The 17,818-nt window shown below is 36.0% G+C and overlaps 1 protein-coding gene across 6 annotated transcripts in view; it reads left to right on the top strand.

Annotated features, from left to right (window-relative positions):
- USP6NL (USP6 N-terminal like) overlaps positions 1-17,818 on the top strand; it is a 163,338-nt gene that overhangs the window by 135,189 nt on the left and 10,331 nt on the right. For all 6 annotated transcript variants that reach the window (XM_058532408.1, XM_058532406.1, XM_058532407.1 and 3 more), the window contains 4 exons: positions 1,527-1,621; positions 2,255-2,320; positions 2,414-2,513; positions 5,301-5,453. In XM_058532408.1, the coding sequence (XP_058388391.1) occupies positions 1,527-1,621; positions 2,255-2,320; positions 2,414-2,513; positions 5,301-5,453 (414 nt within the window). The remainder of the gene's footprint in view (positions 1-1,526; positions 1,622-2,254; positions 2,321-2,413; positions 2,514-5,300; positions 5,454-17,818) is intronic.

Below are 17,818 nucleotides of genomic sequence, written 5' to 3'. Positions count from 1 at the left end.
CCATGAAAGTGGCACAGATAGAGAAATATAGATTTTTTAAATGAAATTATTTCACTTGAAAGTGTTCTTAGAGGAGGAATGGAGTCTTTACCTCTGGAAATTTTTACACACACCATAGAAAACTGAGAACTAGTTAAGAAATAGTGCTTCCCCAAAGACTTTAAAGCAGTGTTTCTCAACAGTGTGTTCCTTGATCCTTGAAGGAACGTAGTTCCACTTTTTATTTTATTTTTTTTGTGAGGAGGACCAGCCCTGAGCTAACATCCAATGCCAATCCTCCTCTTTTTTGCCGAGGAAGACTGGCCCTGGGCTAACATCCGTGCCCATCTTCCTCTACTTTATATGGAACACTGCCACAGCATGGCTCAGCAAGTGGTGCGTCGGTGTGCGCCCGGGATCCCAACCGGCGAACCCCGGGCCGCTGCAGTGGAGCACGCGCACTTAACCGCTTGTGTCACCGGGCCGGCCCCTGTTCCACTTTTTAAAAACAGATGTTTCATGGGAAAAAAATGGACTCCAAGATCAAGTAAGTGTAGGAGATTGAGTTAAACAAACAAAAAACGCCACCAAGTTTCTTTAGTCTATAAAACAACTTAAAAATATTAAGAAGCTCTTACGCATCATGAATATGCAAGTAGGATATATCTAACATATGGTGTTTCCCCTGGATTCTTTTTACAAACGTAGGACATCTAGTAACATGTTTCAGAGTTACATAGAACCCAGGTTGGAAATAACTAATGTGGAAAAATCATAAATCCATTGAGTGTATGTCGTTTTTAATGGATTGTATAGAATATCTGACAGGAAACTTGTGAATAAAAATAGATGTAAAGTTCCATGAGTTAAATACATAAAATTAACTTAACTTACCATTTATAATTAGTTACTTCCTAGAACTCTTATACATTATATTGTATGATCAGTTGCACAAAATATAAATTTTAATGTAACATTGATCATACAGTGCCAGTATGTTTTAGCTGATGTTAAATATCACTTATAGAAAGGATTTAAAAGTGATACAAACTTTGGAAGCATGATACTAATGAAATTGTTAGAGTAAACCTGAAAGTAATAAAATGTTTGTTATGTAACGTATTAACAATAAAACAAAATTAGTAATCAAGATTAAAATAACCTATAAAAATTTGTACATTTCAGATATGCTCTAAGATACTTTAAGAGAACAGGTAATCCTAATAAATGGCTTCAGCTTCCATTTTTTCTTAGCTTCTTAGTTTTCCTTTTAATTCAGGAATATTCAGGCCTCTTTCATATTTTTACAAGGTTTTAGGAGATCTTTAGCAAATAAGTACTACACTTCAAGTTTCATTACCCAAAACTTATACACAATTATTTCCTGAGGGGGGAGGAAAAATATTTTGGTAACTGCTGGATTTTTTGTTGTTGTAATCAGCATGTTGTTTGTTGACAGTTAAAAATGAAAAAAATATGTTGCATTTTAAAATAGGAATTTTTATTGGTATTGTTTATGAAATATTGTTTTTATGTTTGTATTCTAGGCTTTTTTGTCCAAGGTTTTCCTAAACTCTTGAGATTTCAAGAACATCATGATAAAATACTGAATAAATTCCTGTCCAAGCTCAAGCAACACCTGGTAGGTAGATGTGATATTGACTTACACTAAGAATAAACCGAGTGCAGCTTTTGGTCTCAATTACCTTCTTGATTTAGAGTGTTGTCCGTTTCATTTTCTGTGCAGTTATAATTCCCAGTTGTTTGAAGAGCATTAGATTTGTGAAATTAGTATTGATGAACTTTCACAGCTCTAACTTATAGAATCAAACTACTTCTTTGAAGATGATATATGCAAACAATACAGTTTTTAAGGATATATGATTTCTCAGTAATTGTAAGGTTTTTTTTTCCACAAAAACTATTTTAAAGGTCAGACTTGTCCTTAGTGAACTCTATATGTGCTCTACCATAAAACATGGTAGTTTAGTAAAGCGAAGATACTTCCCTATAAAATACATTAAGGAGAATTAAAATGTTGTATTACAATCCTATATAAGAAGGATTTATTCTTAGGGTGATTTTCAAAAGTGAAATTGAGGGAGTAGTAAGAAGAGAAAAAATAGAAATACTCCAGCATGGGAAAAGATTTGTAACGAAATGCTTTTATGTTTAGCTTTGACAGCTACTTGCAGCAGCCTTCCTAACTTTTGGTATTATATTGTCACATTTTGTTTGCTACAATCCAGAAATTGTGAAGTCTTTGTTTTTTCAGGATTCTCAAGAAATCTACACAAGTTTTTACACAATGAAGTGGTTTTTTCAATGTTTCCTTGATCGTGTGAGTATTTATTTGCAAAACCCAATCATAAAATTATAAATATCAGACAAAGGCAAACTGTTCATCTTGTTTCTGTTTTGTTTTTAATTATAGACTCCCTTTACACTAAACCTGAGAATATGGGATATCTACATCTTTGAAGGAGAACGAGTTCTTACTGCTATGTCTTACACAATTTTAAAATTACACAAAAGTAAGAAAATGTTTAACTGTAAAGATTTCACAAAAATCAAGGCTTATTTTAACTCTAATTTCTCATTCCCCACCCAACTTCAAATTCATTTTCTTTTCATAGTGGTTTTAAAAATGTTTTGAAAATCCATGAAGAAATTTTCAGTTGGTAATTTACGTTGATTGGTTCTTTCTCATGACTAGAAGCTTACTACATTTCAAAGGTCTCTATATCAATTTCATTTTCACACTTAAGCAGTAAAATGCAATGTGTGGGTTTCACTAATAATATTATTCTTACTAAGGATTTGTTTCCACTGAGATCCCTTATTCCTTTTCGTCAGTCTGAATCTCAGGTTTGTCATAGGAGGAGAGAGAGACCAAAGAAACTTGGCCCCTTAATTAAAAGTCTGGAGAGCACATTTTCCATTACTGTTTCCTTCATCCAGGAAAAAGCATCCAGCTCCAAGGTGTAGACCAGAGATGGGGAACATCCAGCTCATCTCTCTGCTTGACAACATTGTGGCCTCTGGGGCAAGTACAGTCAATATCTATAGTCACCTGAATGCAACAAGGCTTTACAAAGTCTTCAGTTGTAATATTTCAAGGACTCTATAAATTTGATGTGCTATGCCTTGCTTTAAAAATCAAGAAATAAGAGGGGCCGGCCCGGTGGCGCAAGCGGTTCAGTGCACACGCTTCGCTGCAGCGGCCCAGGGTTCGCCGGTTGGGATCCTGGCGTGCACCGATGCACCGCTTGGCAAGCCATGCTGTGGCGGCGTCCCATATGGAGTGGAGAAGGATGGACACGGATGTTAGCCCAGGGCCGGTCTTCTTCAGCAAAAAAAGAGGAGGATTGGCAGATGTTAGCACTGGGCTGATCTCCTCACAAAAAAAAAAAAAATCAAGAAATAAGTGTTTTTTCTTCATGAATATGAAGAACCTTATTCATCTTAAAGTCTCAGTTCAGCCTTTAAAATTACAACTCCTTATAGTAACTCTTCTTGTAACTATGCAGAGAGGAGAATCATTGAAAGCTTTGGGACTTCATGTAGCACTTCTAATCTGGGTTATACAGTGTGTTTCATATTCATTGATTACTCTTATGTTATTCTTGAATGATTCATCTGTTCAGCTTCCCAACTAAATGATAAGTTAATTGAGTAGTTGGGGTCATGTTTTGTAGTTTTTCTCCCTGCTGTGCTTGGCATTGTTCTAAGTACCTGTCAGGTGCTTTAATATAAGATTGTTTGATTGCGTACTTGAAAAGCATGGACTTAAGCTTATCCAAACTTGAGATAGGAATGAAGACTTCCTATAAAATCACATTTGTATTGTTTACTCTGAAAGGAAAAGATTCAGAAGTGTTGTGGTTCATTTCCCTTACACCCAATCCTTACTCCCCCAACACACAAAGCAGAGCACCAAAACAAATCAATTGACAGTGAATTGTCTCCCAAGACTTAGGGTCTGTCATGTAACCCTGGGAAATCAATCAACCTCTCTCCTTCCCTCCCCCTCCCTGTCTCCCTCCCTCCCTCCCTCTCCCCTTTCCCCCTCTTCTGGATTATGAATTGACCAAGATATAGAACAAAAGTATTCTTTTTATTAAGATGTGTACTTATTAATGTTCCCTAAACAGTGAGAAAGTGGAAACATGGTGTTATATTTCTCCATAGCTCTGTTCTCCCTCTTAAATTATGTTTTGTTTATATGACTCTTGATTAATTTTGACAAGTGAAAAGTTTCTTTACCTTTTGTAAATAAACTTTGTGTAACAATTACTTTATATCCTGCCATATCATTAGACTAAGTAAGCTGTGGAAAAAAATCTGTCTCCTGCTGTGTTTTTTTTTCATAGTTAGGAAGACAAAGCTCAAGGACTCACATGAAGTTCAAAGACTGTGTCTGGGCACTTAACTGATAGTTAGCTGAAGCTCCTAAGATTTTTTTCTTGGTTTTTCCTGATTGCCTTAACCATATTTAGACATGTTATTACTGGAGATTCATCACATGGTGGACAATTAGTAACAACCTAAATGTCCAGTATTAGAAGACTAAGTAAATTACAGGGCGTACATACAATGGACTCTTATATAGTTATTAATAATGATGGTGTAAAATCATATTTGAATTAGAGATATCAGTGATATACATTATTGAGTAGGGAAAAAACAAGGAGGTGACTAATGTGGAAAATATAATTTATTTTTTAAATTGATGCTTGTGTACACACATCTACTTGTAGGGCAGTAGCTAGTGGGAACTTAGCTGATTTTTACTTTCTGCTTTGTGTCTGTAATTTGAATTTTTTCAATAAAACTAATCTCATAAATACAAATAAAATTAATAATCCAGATTTTTTTTGGAAATTCTGAAACAGTAAAAATATAGACCTGAAAGTGGATTTGCCTGTGGTAGTTGGAGCTCCATATCAATAAAACAGAAAGTCCTCATGTCCTCTTGGGTAGTCTTTCTGTGTCTATTGTCTCTACGGTTAATATTAATTAAGGTTAATTTCTCTGAGTTAATATTAATACCTAGGAATGGGTATTCTTAAGCCAACGAGAAGATATTTAGCAGTATTCACCTCCCCTCACCCCTGCCAAGGATACCTGCTTTTCTCTGTGACAGCTTTAATATCAGAAAATATTTTTGTTTTATTGCATTTCAGCGATATTTACAGTGCCATATGTAAGTTGTATGCTGTGCCCTTTAAAAAAAATACTACACCAGAATAGAATACATTATCTTCTCAACCTAAAGTAGTGGTTGACTCAGCATTTTTATTTCTCTCATCCTTTCTTAGAACATCTAATGAAATTGTCTATGGAAGAACTTGTAGAATTTCTTCAGGAGACCCTGGCAAAGGATTTTTTCTTCGAAGATGACTTTGTAATAGAGCAACTTCAGATTTCTATGGCAGAACTAAAGCGGGCAAAATTAGACCTTCCAGAGCCTGGTAAGAAATATCCAAATACTTTATATCTAAATCCTAATTAAGATCAGAAAACCACAGTGCAATTAACATGGGCCATTTCTGTTTCGAAACATAAGCATTATATATACTTGTGATGACATAATGCAAATCAGTGTCTTACCAGCTGCTTGTGCCTTTATTAGTTTAAGAAAAAGCAAGTAAACTAATTAAATCTACCTGTATTAATGAAATATGCCTCTCCTAATAGAATAACTGTACTATTCCTACTTAAAATAGAAAGTTGGTTGACAAATAATATTGTTCAACAGAAGTAACCATGGCTGTCGCTTTAAACTAGTATAACAACAAGTACTTTTTATTTTCATCCTCTCATTTTGTAAAACCATATGCAAAGTAAAAGTCCTATTTTATAGAAGAGGAAACTGGTACTTAAATGCTTAAATATGAAGCTACAGAACCAGCAGATAGCATTATTAATGCTAGCGTCTAAGTTTTCTGACCACTGATCCAGGGCTCTTTGTAATATATTTTATTCACTTATTTTAAAATATCTTCCAGCACCTCCTATTAGGTTTTCTGCTAGGTGCTGTGCAGGGGATTTAACAGGTGAAAAGAAAGACGTGCTTCTTGCTGTTAGAGTGCACACAGGAGAGACAGAATTCACACAAATGATAACGTGTTGAATGTGAATGGGGTAATAGTAGAGCTGGATACAAGACAAATGGGGAAGGAACAGAGCAGGAGTAGGATGAGAGGGAAGAAAAAGAAAATGTGGAAAGGTCACAGTAGGAGTAACTTTTAAGAGTTTTGACCCGATATTACTGGGCATTGTATGATTTCCTGAGAAAAAGGTATTTTTCGCCCTTTTCCTTTCTTACCTTTGTTGCAGTGGATGGGTGTGTTAAGGGGTCAGGGAAGTGGAGGATGGCTCAGGAGAGATGAAAAGTAACTGAGACCAGTTATTCGTGCCTCAGGGAGAGCTGGATCTAGCGTTTCCCAGTCGGTGTGGCGCATACTTGATGTCTTCTTGGACATGCGTGTAGAGAACAACAAGCAGGCATACATTCATGGAAAACATATCCTTTTCCCTTTGGTAAAAACCAAGATGCTCTGCTTTTAGTTATTGTGAGGGGTCTAATCAGTGTTTCTCTGAGGTTTGTTCTCCGTCATCAAGATTCACTAGAAAGCAAACCCATCACAGCAATAATTGTGTGTGGCTATAGGCCTTGTGAAACCATCCCCTTTGCTAAGTGAGGTCAGCCCTCTCTTGTTCAGTGTAATAATGTCCATTTTCTACTAATTCTTTCCTGTAACAGGGAATGCATTTGGAACAGCAATGACTAACTATATTCTTGTTACATTAACATTTATTTTTAAATATCTTGCCTGCTTTTAAAAAGAATTTAAGACAAATTTTAGGAAAAAACACATATAGAGAAAAAATATGTACTATATAGTAGAACCTTTTAACCATGGGAATAAAATATCAAAACCTGTGTAATGGAATAGGATGATTTAGCATCTAACTAGCAGCTGTTATTTATTGAATGCTTACTATGTGTCACATCCTACCTGTACTGTCTCACTTAATCCCTAAAAGTAACTCAGAGAAGAGTACTCATCTGCATTTTACACATGAAGAAACTTAGTAGTGGTTTGTAAGATCTTTTTACTAGGAAGTGGTGGAATGGGGATGGAGAGTGGGGCAGGGGATAAAGGGAGAGGGGTAGATAAGTAGTACCAGAAACACTGGCTAAATTCTACTCTGAGCATACTGGCAGTTAAGGGAGAGGGCGCTGAGGTGGCTCTGCACGTTCTGGGACAATAATCTGTCTTTCATCTATATTTCTACTACTATGACATTTACTTTCTGGACATTTTGCCCCACAGCCTGCCCATTATTATCCTCTTTAAATTATTGTAAGCTATATATGGAACATTAAGATAATTAAATGAACATTGTAGCCAGAAATTTTAATATCATATCTATTGTTTTAAAAACATTTATGAGCATGTTACTTCTGTTTGGCTTCTTATATACTGCATCAGTTGGCGCTCCCTCCAGCAATGTGTGACAGGGCCTGTTTTCCCACACGAACGTGTGGTATTGTTAAATTTTTAATATATTTTTTTCTGTTTGGATAGAGTTTTCCATTGTTTTGGTTTGCATTTCTTTAATTTTGATTAAATCCAGTGTCTTTCTTATATATTTATTGGGCATTTTAATTTCTTTTTCTGTAAACTTCCCTGTTTATCTTCTACACATTTTTCTATTGGTCTAGTCATACAAGTTCTTGGTAAGTTGAGGAGATTAGTTAGTTTATTATATATGTTATAGATACTTTTCATATAGGATTTAAAAAATTTTAATCAGTTTTTTTCTTTATGGCATCTCACTTTTGTGTTTTTGTTTTTTTTGTGTGTGAGGAAGATCAGCCCTGAGCTAACATCCATGCCAATCCTCCTCCTTTTTTTTTCCCTTTTACTACCCAAAGCCCCAGTAGATAGTTGTACGTCATAGTTGCACATCTTTCTAGTTGCTGTATGTGGGACCCTGCCTCAGCCTGGCTGGATAAGCGGTGCGTCGGTGCGCGCCTGGGATCTGAACCCGGGCCGCCAGTAGTGTGGCGCGTGCACTTAACCGCTAAGCCACAGGGCCAGCCCCTCACTTTTGTGTCTTATGTAAAGAATTTTCTACGTGCTCATGCTGAAAGAAAAATTTTTAATTACCCATATTTTCTCTTATAACTTTTTTTTTTTTTTCGGTGAGGAAGATTAGCCCTCAGCTAACATCTGTTGCCCATCCTCCTCTTTTTGCTGGGGTAGATTGGCTCTGGCTAACATCCATGCACATCTTTCTCTACTTTGTATGTGGGATGCCTGCCACAGCATGGCTTTATGAGCGGTATGTAGGTCTGCACCCAGGATCTGAACCTGTGAACCCTGGACCGCTGAAGGGGAGCACGTGAACTTAACCACTACACCACTGGGCCGGCCCCTTTTATAACTTTTATGTTTTTATTTTTTATGCTTAAATCTTTAACCCATCTAGAATTACTTTTTGTTTAAGGAAAGAGGTGAGGATTCAGCTTTGCTTATATTCCGAATAACTAGCCATGTGGCTTAACAGCTCCTGAGATTTAAAATGCCATTTTTATCATGTAATTAAGTCCTTGCAAATGTCTACATCTGGATCTTGCCATTTTATTCTGTTTCATTAATCTCTACTTTTCTGGTTACAAACAATTTTAATACCTGTTAGGGCTAATTTCCCCTCATTTTGTATTATTTTGTCAAGTTACCAAAAGAAGAATCCACTAGTATTTCAATTGACATTGCATTGAATTTAAAGATTATTGAGAGAGAACTGATGTTTAAAAGAATGGGTTTTTCTAAGTACAAGCTTTTACTTTTCAATTGTTCAAGTTTACCTTAACGTCCTTCAGTAGAATTCATTTTCTTCATATGACTGTTACACGTTTCTTATCCACTCATCCTAATTCCTACTTCTGTAGGTTATTTTATCTTTCTTGTTACTATTATAAATAAGTTGAATCTTTCCTTCTGTTTTTTAATAACTGGTTAGGAAAACTTTTGGCATTTTTTTTTTTTCAATTTTTTTTTCCTGTGGTAAAATACACATAACATAAGATTTACCATCTCAACCATTTTTAAGTGTACAGTTCAGTGGTATGAAATACATTCATAATTTTGTAAAACTATTACTACCACCCATCTCCATAACTCTTTTCATCTTATAAAACTGAAACTTTATACCCATTAATCAAGAACTCTCCATTCCCCTCTCCCCCAAGCCCCTGGCAGCCACCGTTCTACTTTCTGTCTATGATTTTGACTACTCTAAGTAGCTCATAAAAGTGGGATCATACAGTATTTGTCTTTTTGTGATTGGCTTATTTCACTTAGCATAATGTTCCAGAGCTCATCCATGTTGTATCACATGTCAGAATTTCCTTCCTTTTTAAGGCTGAATAATATTCCATTGTGTGTATAAACCACATTTTGCTTATTCATTCATCTGTAGATAGACGCTTGAGATGCTTCCACGTTTTAGCTATTGTTAAATAATGCTGCTGTGAACATGAGTGTATAAATATCTCTTCAAGACCTTGCTTTTAATGTATACACCCAGAAATGGGATTGCTGGGTCATATTGTAATTCTATTTTTAATTTTTTGAGGAACCTCCATACTGTTTCCCACAGCAGCTATACCCTTTTACATTCCCACAGTGTACAAGCAAGTGTACCATTGCTCCACATCCTTGCCAACACTTATTATGTTGTTTTTTTGATAGTAGCCATCCTGATCAGTGTGGATTAGTATCTTATTGTAGTTTTGATTTACATTTCCTTAATGATTAGTAGTGTTGAGCATTTTTCATGTGCTTATTGTGTATCTGTATATCTTCTTTGAAGAAATTCAAAGGACTGTTCAAGTCCTTTGCCCATTTTTGAGTTGGGTTGTCTTTTTGTTGTTGAGTTGTTGGAGTTGTCTCTATACTCTGAATATTAATCCCTTATCAGATATGTGATTTGCAAATACTTTCTCCCATTCTATGGGTTGCCGTTTTACTCATTGATATTGTCTTTTGATAGACAAAATTTTAAATTTTTCATTAAGTCCAATTTGTTTTATCTTTTGTGGCCTGTGCCTTTGGTGTCATATCTAAGAAATCATTGTCAAATCCAATGTCGTAAAGCTCTTGCCCTATGTTTTCTTTTAAGAATTTTATAGTTTTAGGACTTACATTTAGATCTTTCACCCATTTTGAGTTCATTTTTGTTTATGGTGTCAAGTAAGGGTCCAACTTCATTCTTTTTCATGTGGGTAACCATTTTTTCCAGCACCATTTGTTGAAAAAACTCTTCTTTCCCCCATTGAATGGTCTTGGTACCCTTGTCAAAAATCATTTGACCAAATATGCAAGGGTATACTTTTGGGCTCTCTGTTCTGTTCCATTGGTCTTAAAGTGGAGGTCTTCAGGCCAGTACCACACTATTTTAATTACTGTAGCTTGGTAGTAAGTTTTGAAATTAGGAGGTGTGAGTCCTCCAGCTTTTCAAGATTGTTTTAGTTATTCAGGGTCCCTTGAGATTCCATATAAATTTTAGGATGGGTTTTTCTATTTCTGTAAAAAATGTCATTGGGATTTTATAATGATTGCATTAAATCTGTAGATCACTTGGGTAGTATCGGCATCTTAACAATATTAAGTCTTCCAATCCATGAACATGAGATGTGTTTCCATTTATTTATGTCTTCTCTAATTTCTTTCAACAAAGTTTTATAGTCTTATTGAACAAGTCTTTCGCCTCTTTGGTTAATTCCTAAGTATTTTATTCTTTTTGATACTATTGTAACTGGAATTGTTTTTGTAATTTCCTTTTCAGATTGCTCTGTTAGTGTATAGAGCGTTAGTGTATAGAAATACAACTGATTTTTGTGTATTGACTTTGTATCCTAATGGCTAACCACAATGCCCTTATCAAACCTAACAAAATTAACAATATAATTCCCAAATATTATCTAATACCAATTCCATATTAAAAATTTTCCAATCGTACACAAAATTGCCTTAAGCTGTTTTTCTCAACCAGAGTTTAACCAAAGGCCACACTTTGTATTTGTTTGATATGCTTCTTAAGTCTCTTAATATGCAACAGCCTGTTCCTCTTCCTCACTTCCTACCCCTTCCTTTTATTTTTCTCTTTTTTCAATGACACTTTGTTGAAGAGGTCAGTTGCGTTGTCTTGTGGAATGTCCCGCAGTCTGGAGTAGTCTAATTTTTCTTTCTTGGAGTCATTTAACTTGTTCCTTTAGGCTCTATATTTTCTCTAAGCCAGAAGTTAGATGTAGAGGTTTAATTAGATTCAGGTTAAACAGAAGGCACATAATGACAAGTTTTATTACTATTAGTGATACTGAGTTTGATCCCTGGATAAAAGGTGGTGATAACCAGATCTCTTTATTTTAAAAATAAGATTTTTTTTTAATTACAAAAACTTTTCAATTAGCAAGTGATCTGTGGCATAATATTTTGACACAGTAGAGATATCCAGTTTCCTTTTAACCTTTCCCCTGATGGTTTTAGCTTCCGTTGATAATCCTTGCCTAAACAAATGGTTCATTACAGGTTGCAAAATAGTAATTTTCAAATTCTATTACTTCTTTTACATTTATCAGCACATTTTCTTCTGTAACAGAGAGTTTCCTCATCAACAGGGGCTCTTTGCTTACTTTAAAATGTATTTCCTACTGAAAAGGTAGAATAAATGATTAATTGTTTTCTCTTTACCAATTTTCACAGTTAGGAGTTGATGTTCTTGATTATCTCCAGTGACAGCAGAGGAACTTTTGTTTTGTCTTTGTCTTTGTGAATCCTTGGGATTTGATATATTTTGAAGGTTTCAATCAGATATAATTATTATTGTTTTAATGCTCAAATAGTTCTCAGTTTGGCCAGTGGGATCTCCCTTAAACTGATTCCTGTGTCCTTTTGACCCAGCACTTCAAAGTAGTCTTGGAATACTTCCTTGCTTTTATGTGCAGCAAGACATCTCTGGCTTGTCCTAAAAATCCGCTATTCCTCGGTTTTGTTACACAATTCATACGCAAATATATCCTCAGAAGAACTGTAGGTAATCTTTGAAGTGTGTTGAGTGAAGCAGAAGATTTTCCATTACTTCGTTGTACTTCATTCTCTCCTTCAGAGGTAACTGCTGACGGCAACTTGGGGCATGTTCTTCTAGTCCTTTTCCTTTGCTTTTACATATAAACTCATGTGTAAACACATGTTTTTACGTAACTGTACATAGCTTTTTCTGTAGATATCTTTTATCACAAATGTTTACTTCTATTCCTAATTTACTGACACTGTTCAACTTTGTCATTATTTGTGCTTTTAGTCTTCATTTATTGTGAGTATATCAAGCCTTTCCTTTATGTTGCTAATCTGATTTCCAGCCATTTCTGTTCTGTCTTGTTTCTGTTTTATTGATTAATTCTATAATGCCCTTTTTTTTGGCCATTGCTAGTAATAAACATGTATAAAGCAGTTACAGAGTTTTAGCTCTCCATCTCTTAATGTGAATCAACAATGAAGACTTCAGTTTCAATAAAGGTACTTTTAGTTGACAAGTGAAGTATTAAAATAACTCAAATAGTTTCTTGCATACCCCATTGGCTAGCGATCTTTAGACAGAAATATCCTTTTGTTCTCCTGAGCTATCTTCTAGTCAGATGAAGCCATTTGGCAGAGGTTTTGTCAGTTAGGGAAGCCATTCTGGTTAGAAAGCCTATGTTCATCCGCTATGACTGCCAATTTGGCCCAGTATAGCTTGTGACCTATAAAGAAGAATCAGGAGAAAAATTTTCCTAGAATAATTGAGAGAGCCATTTTAATGTCTATCTTTATTTTGGCATCAGAAAATATGAAACTCAAGGAACCTTTTTAGGAAAGGAAGCATTTTGTTGCTTTGTGCTCTGGTACATGTCCTCCTTTGTCCTGGAGAAATTTGGAATTTTTATTTTGTTTATCTCTAGAAAAACTTTTCCAGTTTTAGTATTGCATTTTCTCCTTTGTATGTTTTTCTGTAACAATGGTCATAATTTTCAACTGAAACGTAAGTCAGATGTTCATTTGTGCTTGTCCACAGCAGTGCTCTTGGTGCATTACATTGGAATTCTTTCAGGCTCAGTTCCAGATAACTGCTCTGTCTTAGTCTTTCTCCACGTCTGTCTCTCTAACCATTCCTTCTGTTTTTCCTTCGCTGGTTCCTTTTCTTGAGCTCCTCTTTTATGTGACCTGTCTAAAATTGTGTCCTTTACCTTCGTTTTATTCTGCACACTGTCCCTGGGCGATTTCATCATTTCCCATGGTTACAGCCATCATCTCAAAGACTTCCAGCTCTGTACCTCCATCCCAGCTCTCTGTCCTGGGCACTTCTGAGTTCCAGACCCATCTAGCTAATACCTTACATGGGCATCTTCACCTGCCCACCCCTCAGATACCTCAGACTTAATATCTAAATCCCCACCCCACCTCCAAACCTTTTCCCATTTCTCCTGTCTGTTTCCTGTCATGGTAAGATGTTCAACTCTCACTCATCCTCTTAGTCATGCAACATCTCCTTCTCCCTGCTACCTCTGCTTACTAGTACTCAATCCATTTAGTCACCAAGTTCTGTGTTTCTTTTGATTCTTAATACCTCTCTAGCATTTCCTTCCTCTCCAGCCTCACTGTCAGAGCTGTCCTCTACACTGGAAGCCCTGACTCCAGTGTTGCTCACCGCTTTGCCACATCAGAGTGATCATGTGGCACAGCCACCCCTTCAGGGGCACGTCTGTGCTTATGGTACAAAATCCAAACTCATTAGTTTGATATACCGTAGTCTCCTGGTCAACTTGTTTTCTTATGTCCATCCATCCCACCTCCCCAACCACTTTTAACATAGTAATAATAACAGCAAACTTTTGAATCTTATATGATAGACTCCTTGCTAAATGCTTTCTTTACGTACATATATCACTTAATTTTTTTCAACAGCCCTTTGGAGTAAGATATTTGTTGATGCAAGTTTTTTTTTAATATCTGTAAGGACGATTTTCGGTACACAGGATTATTTAGGTTTTTAAAGTTAGTATTTGATTTATTAAAGTTACAAATCCAGAAACCTAATTCTTCTTTAAGTTTGTTAATCAGCTTACAAAAGTTAGTACACTGTTTTTGAATTTGGCAAATTTTAACATTCTCTTTTAAGAGGCCTTTAGTTAGTGTTTGGTTCCATTTACAAACATAAACTCCTACAAACATTTTTAATTGCATTTATGAATTTAATATATCCAATTTCCTTTAAATATATCAATTTTTTAATTTAAAAACAAAACTGTCCTTAGTTCTAAAATGACTTAGAAATCTGATTAACTCAAACTTAAGAATATGCTGAACCTTAAGTCTCAAATGTTCCAATACTGTTTATAAGTTTCAAATCACAAGTTCAAATCAGTGACTCATTTACATATTTTTAATAGGCATGAAAAGGCCAACTTGGCCAAATCCTCTTAAATGTAAATACATAAAATACTAAATATGAACAAATTCCTTAATGCAGAAAACAGAATTAATTATGTGTTTAATTCTCTTAAATTTTTCCATACTTAGTTCTAGGTATTTAGGAATTAAAAGATGTATTTTCAAATAAATTTGGGGGGTTCTTAGTTGAAATATGAGCTAGGAGTTCAAATAAATTCTTGTCTGTGACCCAACCCTCAGGCTGAATTGCTCTTTATTATTGCTAGGTCAATGCCCATCACATGGCTTAGTCACATAGTCCAGATGCTGTAGATTCCTGTTGCACACTACCTGGTGTGTCCTTTTGTTTGGGCAAGTCCGCATCTTCCCATCCAGGAGGATTGGATTTTGTATTTCTTTGGTCTTTTACCTTCACTTTTTCCTTTAAAGATGTCTGAACATGCTGGAATCGTATATTCTTTTCATTTGTTTCTTATCTGGAAGGGCCATAATTTTTACCTTAAGTAGCATTTGTTAATTTTGAATAGCTTTCATGGTCATTCTGCCATCAGTATTATTAGTAGCTTATAGATGAGGAACTTAGGCTGCAAGGTTAAGTAAGTATTTGCCCAAGGTCATACAGCTGACAAGAGACTGGCCTGACAATTGAAGCCAGGCCTGTTTCCAAAGTCGGTGCCACACGTTATACCAAACTGCCTGTGCTCCTTATGATTCACGATGCTAAGTGTCATGCTCTCACGTTTCTTTGCCTTTGGATTTGCTTCTCCTCCAAGAATGCCCCAAAGAATTCTCCAGATGTCTCTGTCCTCACTCATTCTGCTTAGTTTTCATGACTTAAGCATCGCCTCCTTCCTGAAGCTTTCTCAGCTAGTCCCACCCTCCCCAAACCCACAGAATGTGATCGCTGATATTTTGTGCCTGAACCGTACCCCCTGCATGCTTCTGTCCTCACACGTGCGGTGCTCTACTCCCTGTGTTAGTTTGCTGTCTGCCTTAGACAGGAGCTCCTTGAGGACAGTGACCATGTCTGTGTATCACCAGCACCAGTACACTGCCTGGCATTCAGTCAATATTTTTTAATGAGCAAATGAAGGTGTAATGTTTTTTAGCTAATAAAAACCTGCTGTCTACAAAAGGCTAGCACCAGGCAGTTTTTGAGGTCATGGAACCATTTTGTATCCTGACTGCATGGACACACACAAAAAAGTCAGTTTTTTGTCCCACTTTTTGAGAGTTTGAGGGTTTTCACTTTTGTTCATTTATATAATGGAAACTAATGTTCCTCACACATGTTCAACATTTTTTACATATGCGTATGTGAATTGAAACGCTAGGAAACGCAAAGTATAGATTTTAAAAATTAAGTTATTTCACAAAGATCTGTTGAGTTTATGTGGTGTTACATAGGTTTATAATGATAAATGTGTTTAAATAATTGTCTTCTTTCTGCTTCCGTTATCTTTCAAGTTTAATCTACTGGGAAGAAAGTCAAGCCTATGAGCCTAGCTACAATAATTTTTTGAATTTTTTTTTTACTATCATAGCTATAATTTAGAAAGCAAACTGTATTTCTTTTGATCATCTTGTTGAAAGCTATAATAATGTTTGAATTGTATATTCTTCTGGCTAATGGTACATTAAACAGAAATAAAACCATCTGATTTTTCAGATATAATTTTGAAATCACTAGTTTTGTGACAGTATTTTAAAACTCATTGGACTTAATATGTGATCTGGAAGGGCATAAGATAACTCTTTCCCAGAATAATTTTCCTGACAACAGCCCCCACCATTTCATACTGAAAACTGTCAGAACAGACAGAGTACACATATTCTGTTGTTGTAAAAGTAGAATACTGCTCACAAGAGAGAGCACTTAGAGCACTTTCCTGTGATTATATGTCACTTGTTGGATGCAAAAAGCTGTTAATGCCTTTTGAGACAATTGATCTGCAAGACTTGTAGTTGAGTGTGATGTCCACTGGGTGGTGACAGAGACCTGAGTAAGATCAAAGATGGACAAGCCTGAGGGGACTTAAGAGGGATGCTTTTTTTCCTTTATTTTTCTGGGGATGGCTAGAGTATTCTTTTTGTTGACTTTTTTTTTTTTTTAAGAAAAAGAAATGTTATTTAAGAAAAAGCAACTAATAAATATTTTTGCCTTTATTCTGAAATATATCAATTAGTATTTCCTTTTTTGAGCAGAGTATTCTAATTGTTGCACTGGCATTAAAATACCACTTATGTGATGGAACACTGGTGAAAAATATCATTAAGATGGTGTTTTCACAAAGGTGTCCCCTGTTATATCTGATAGGAAGTGTGGTGTTCTCCCACCCTCTAAGGGGTAGGGCCGTCATTCTTCATTTAAACTCCTGGGTTTTCAGGGAGGGGAGGGAAGAATAAAATGGTAGGCATGGAGCTAGAATGAGGTGAGCAAAAATAATAGTATATGTCTATTGAAAAGAAGTCCAGAATGATAGTATGGATAATAGATATTAATGCTTACTGCCTATTTATAGCCATCTGTTTTAACATCACTTACGCTTGAATCTTTTAGTTACACTCAATTGCTTAGGGGTAAAAAAAGTTAGTTAGACCAAGCAAAGGCCAAGTCCAGCAGTATTTGTGTGTGTGTGTGGTAGTTCGAGCAGGTTAAGGTGGATCTAAGAAGAGATTATGAAAGAATGTTTAATGCTTATTTGGATTTACGTTTGTGGAAAAAGGGCTGAGAATATTTATTAGCATATGAAAATATTACTGGTGATGATGGCATTTGTCCTTCTTACAGGGTCTACACAGTATGTCTTTAGCTCAGTGAGAGTCGAATAATTAATCATCAAAAAAGAATCGCCTTTATAACAAAGTCAGGTCGACTTTTCTTCCTAGTTTCATAATTACAGAGGTCAGAGTGCCCGGACAGAATCCTTGAGTTTTGGTACTGCTGTTGGAGTTGAGAGGCCTCTGCACTGCCCAGTTGTTAGGAAACATGGGCAAGTCCCCACTCAGACATGCAAGTTACAACCTGCCTCCCCACAGGTTCCCTGCAACCATCTCCATTTTCCATCTTCCCAATCCTAGTGCCTTCTCCTCTGATCCTCTCCATTATTCACCCACCCTGATCTCCCCTCCTCCCTGCTCTTCCCTTCCTTCTTTCTTCCCCTCTTTTCTTCTCTGGTCCCTTCTTTCCACCTCTTCTCATGCCTCCTCCTCTTGAGAGAGACAGCCCTCCTCCACAGACAAGGTTGCCCTGGGGACCCTGGGCACCTTCACTGAAATGCAGAAACATATGTACATTTGATCACTGTTAAGTCACTGAGAATTTTACATGA

The sequence above is a fragment of the Diceros bicornis genome, chromosome 36 (assembly GCF_020826845.1).
Source record: "Diceros bicornis minor isolate mBicDic1 chromosome 36, mDicBic1.mat.cur, whole genome shotgun sequence".
In the NCBI taxonomy this organism is placed as follows: domain Eukaryota; kingdom Metazoa; phylum Chordata; class Mammalia; order Perissodactyla; family Rhinocerotidae; genus Diceros; species Diceros bicornis.
The sequence above is the reverse complement of the archived record's forward strand: the minus strand, read 5'-3'. Positions and strand labels throughout refer to the sequence as shown.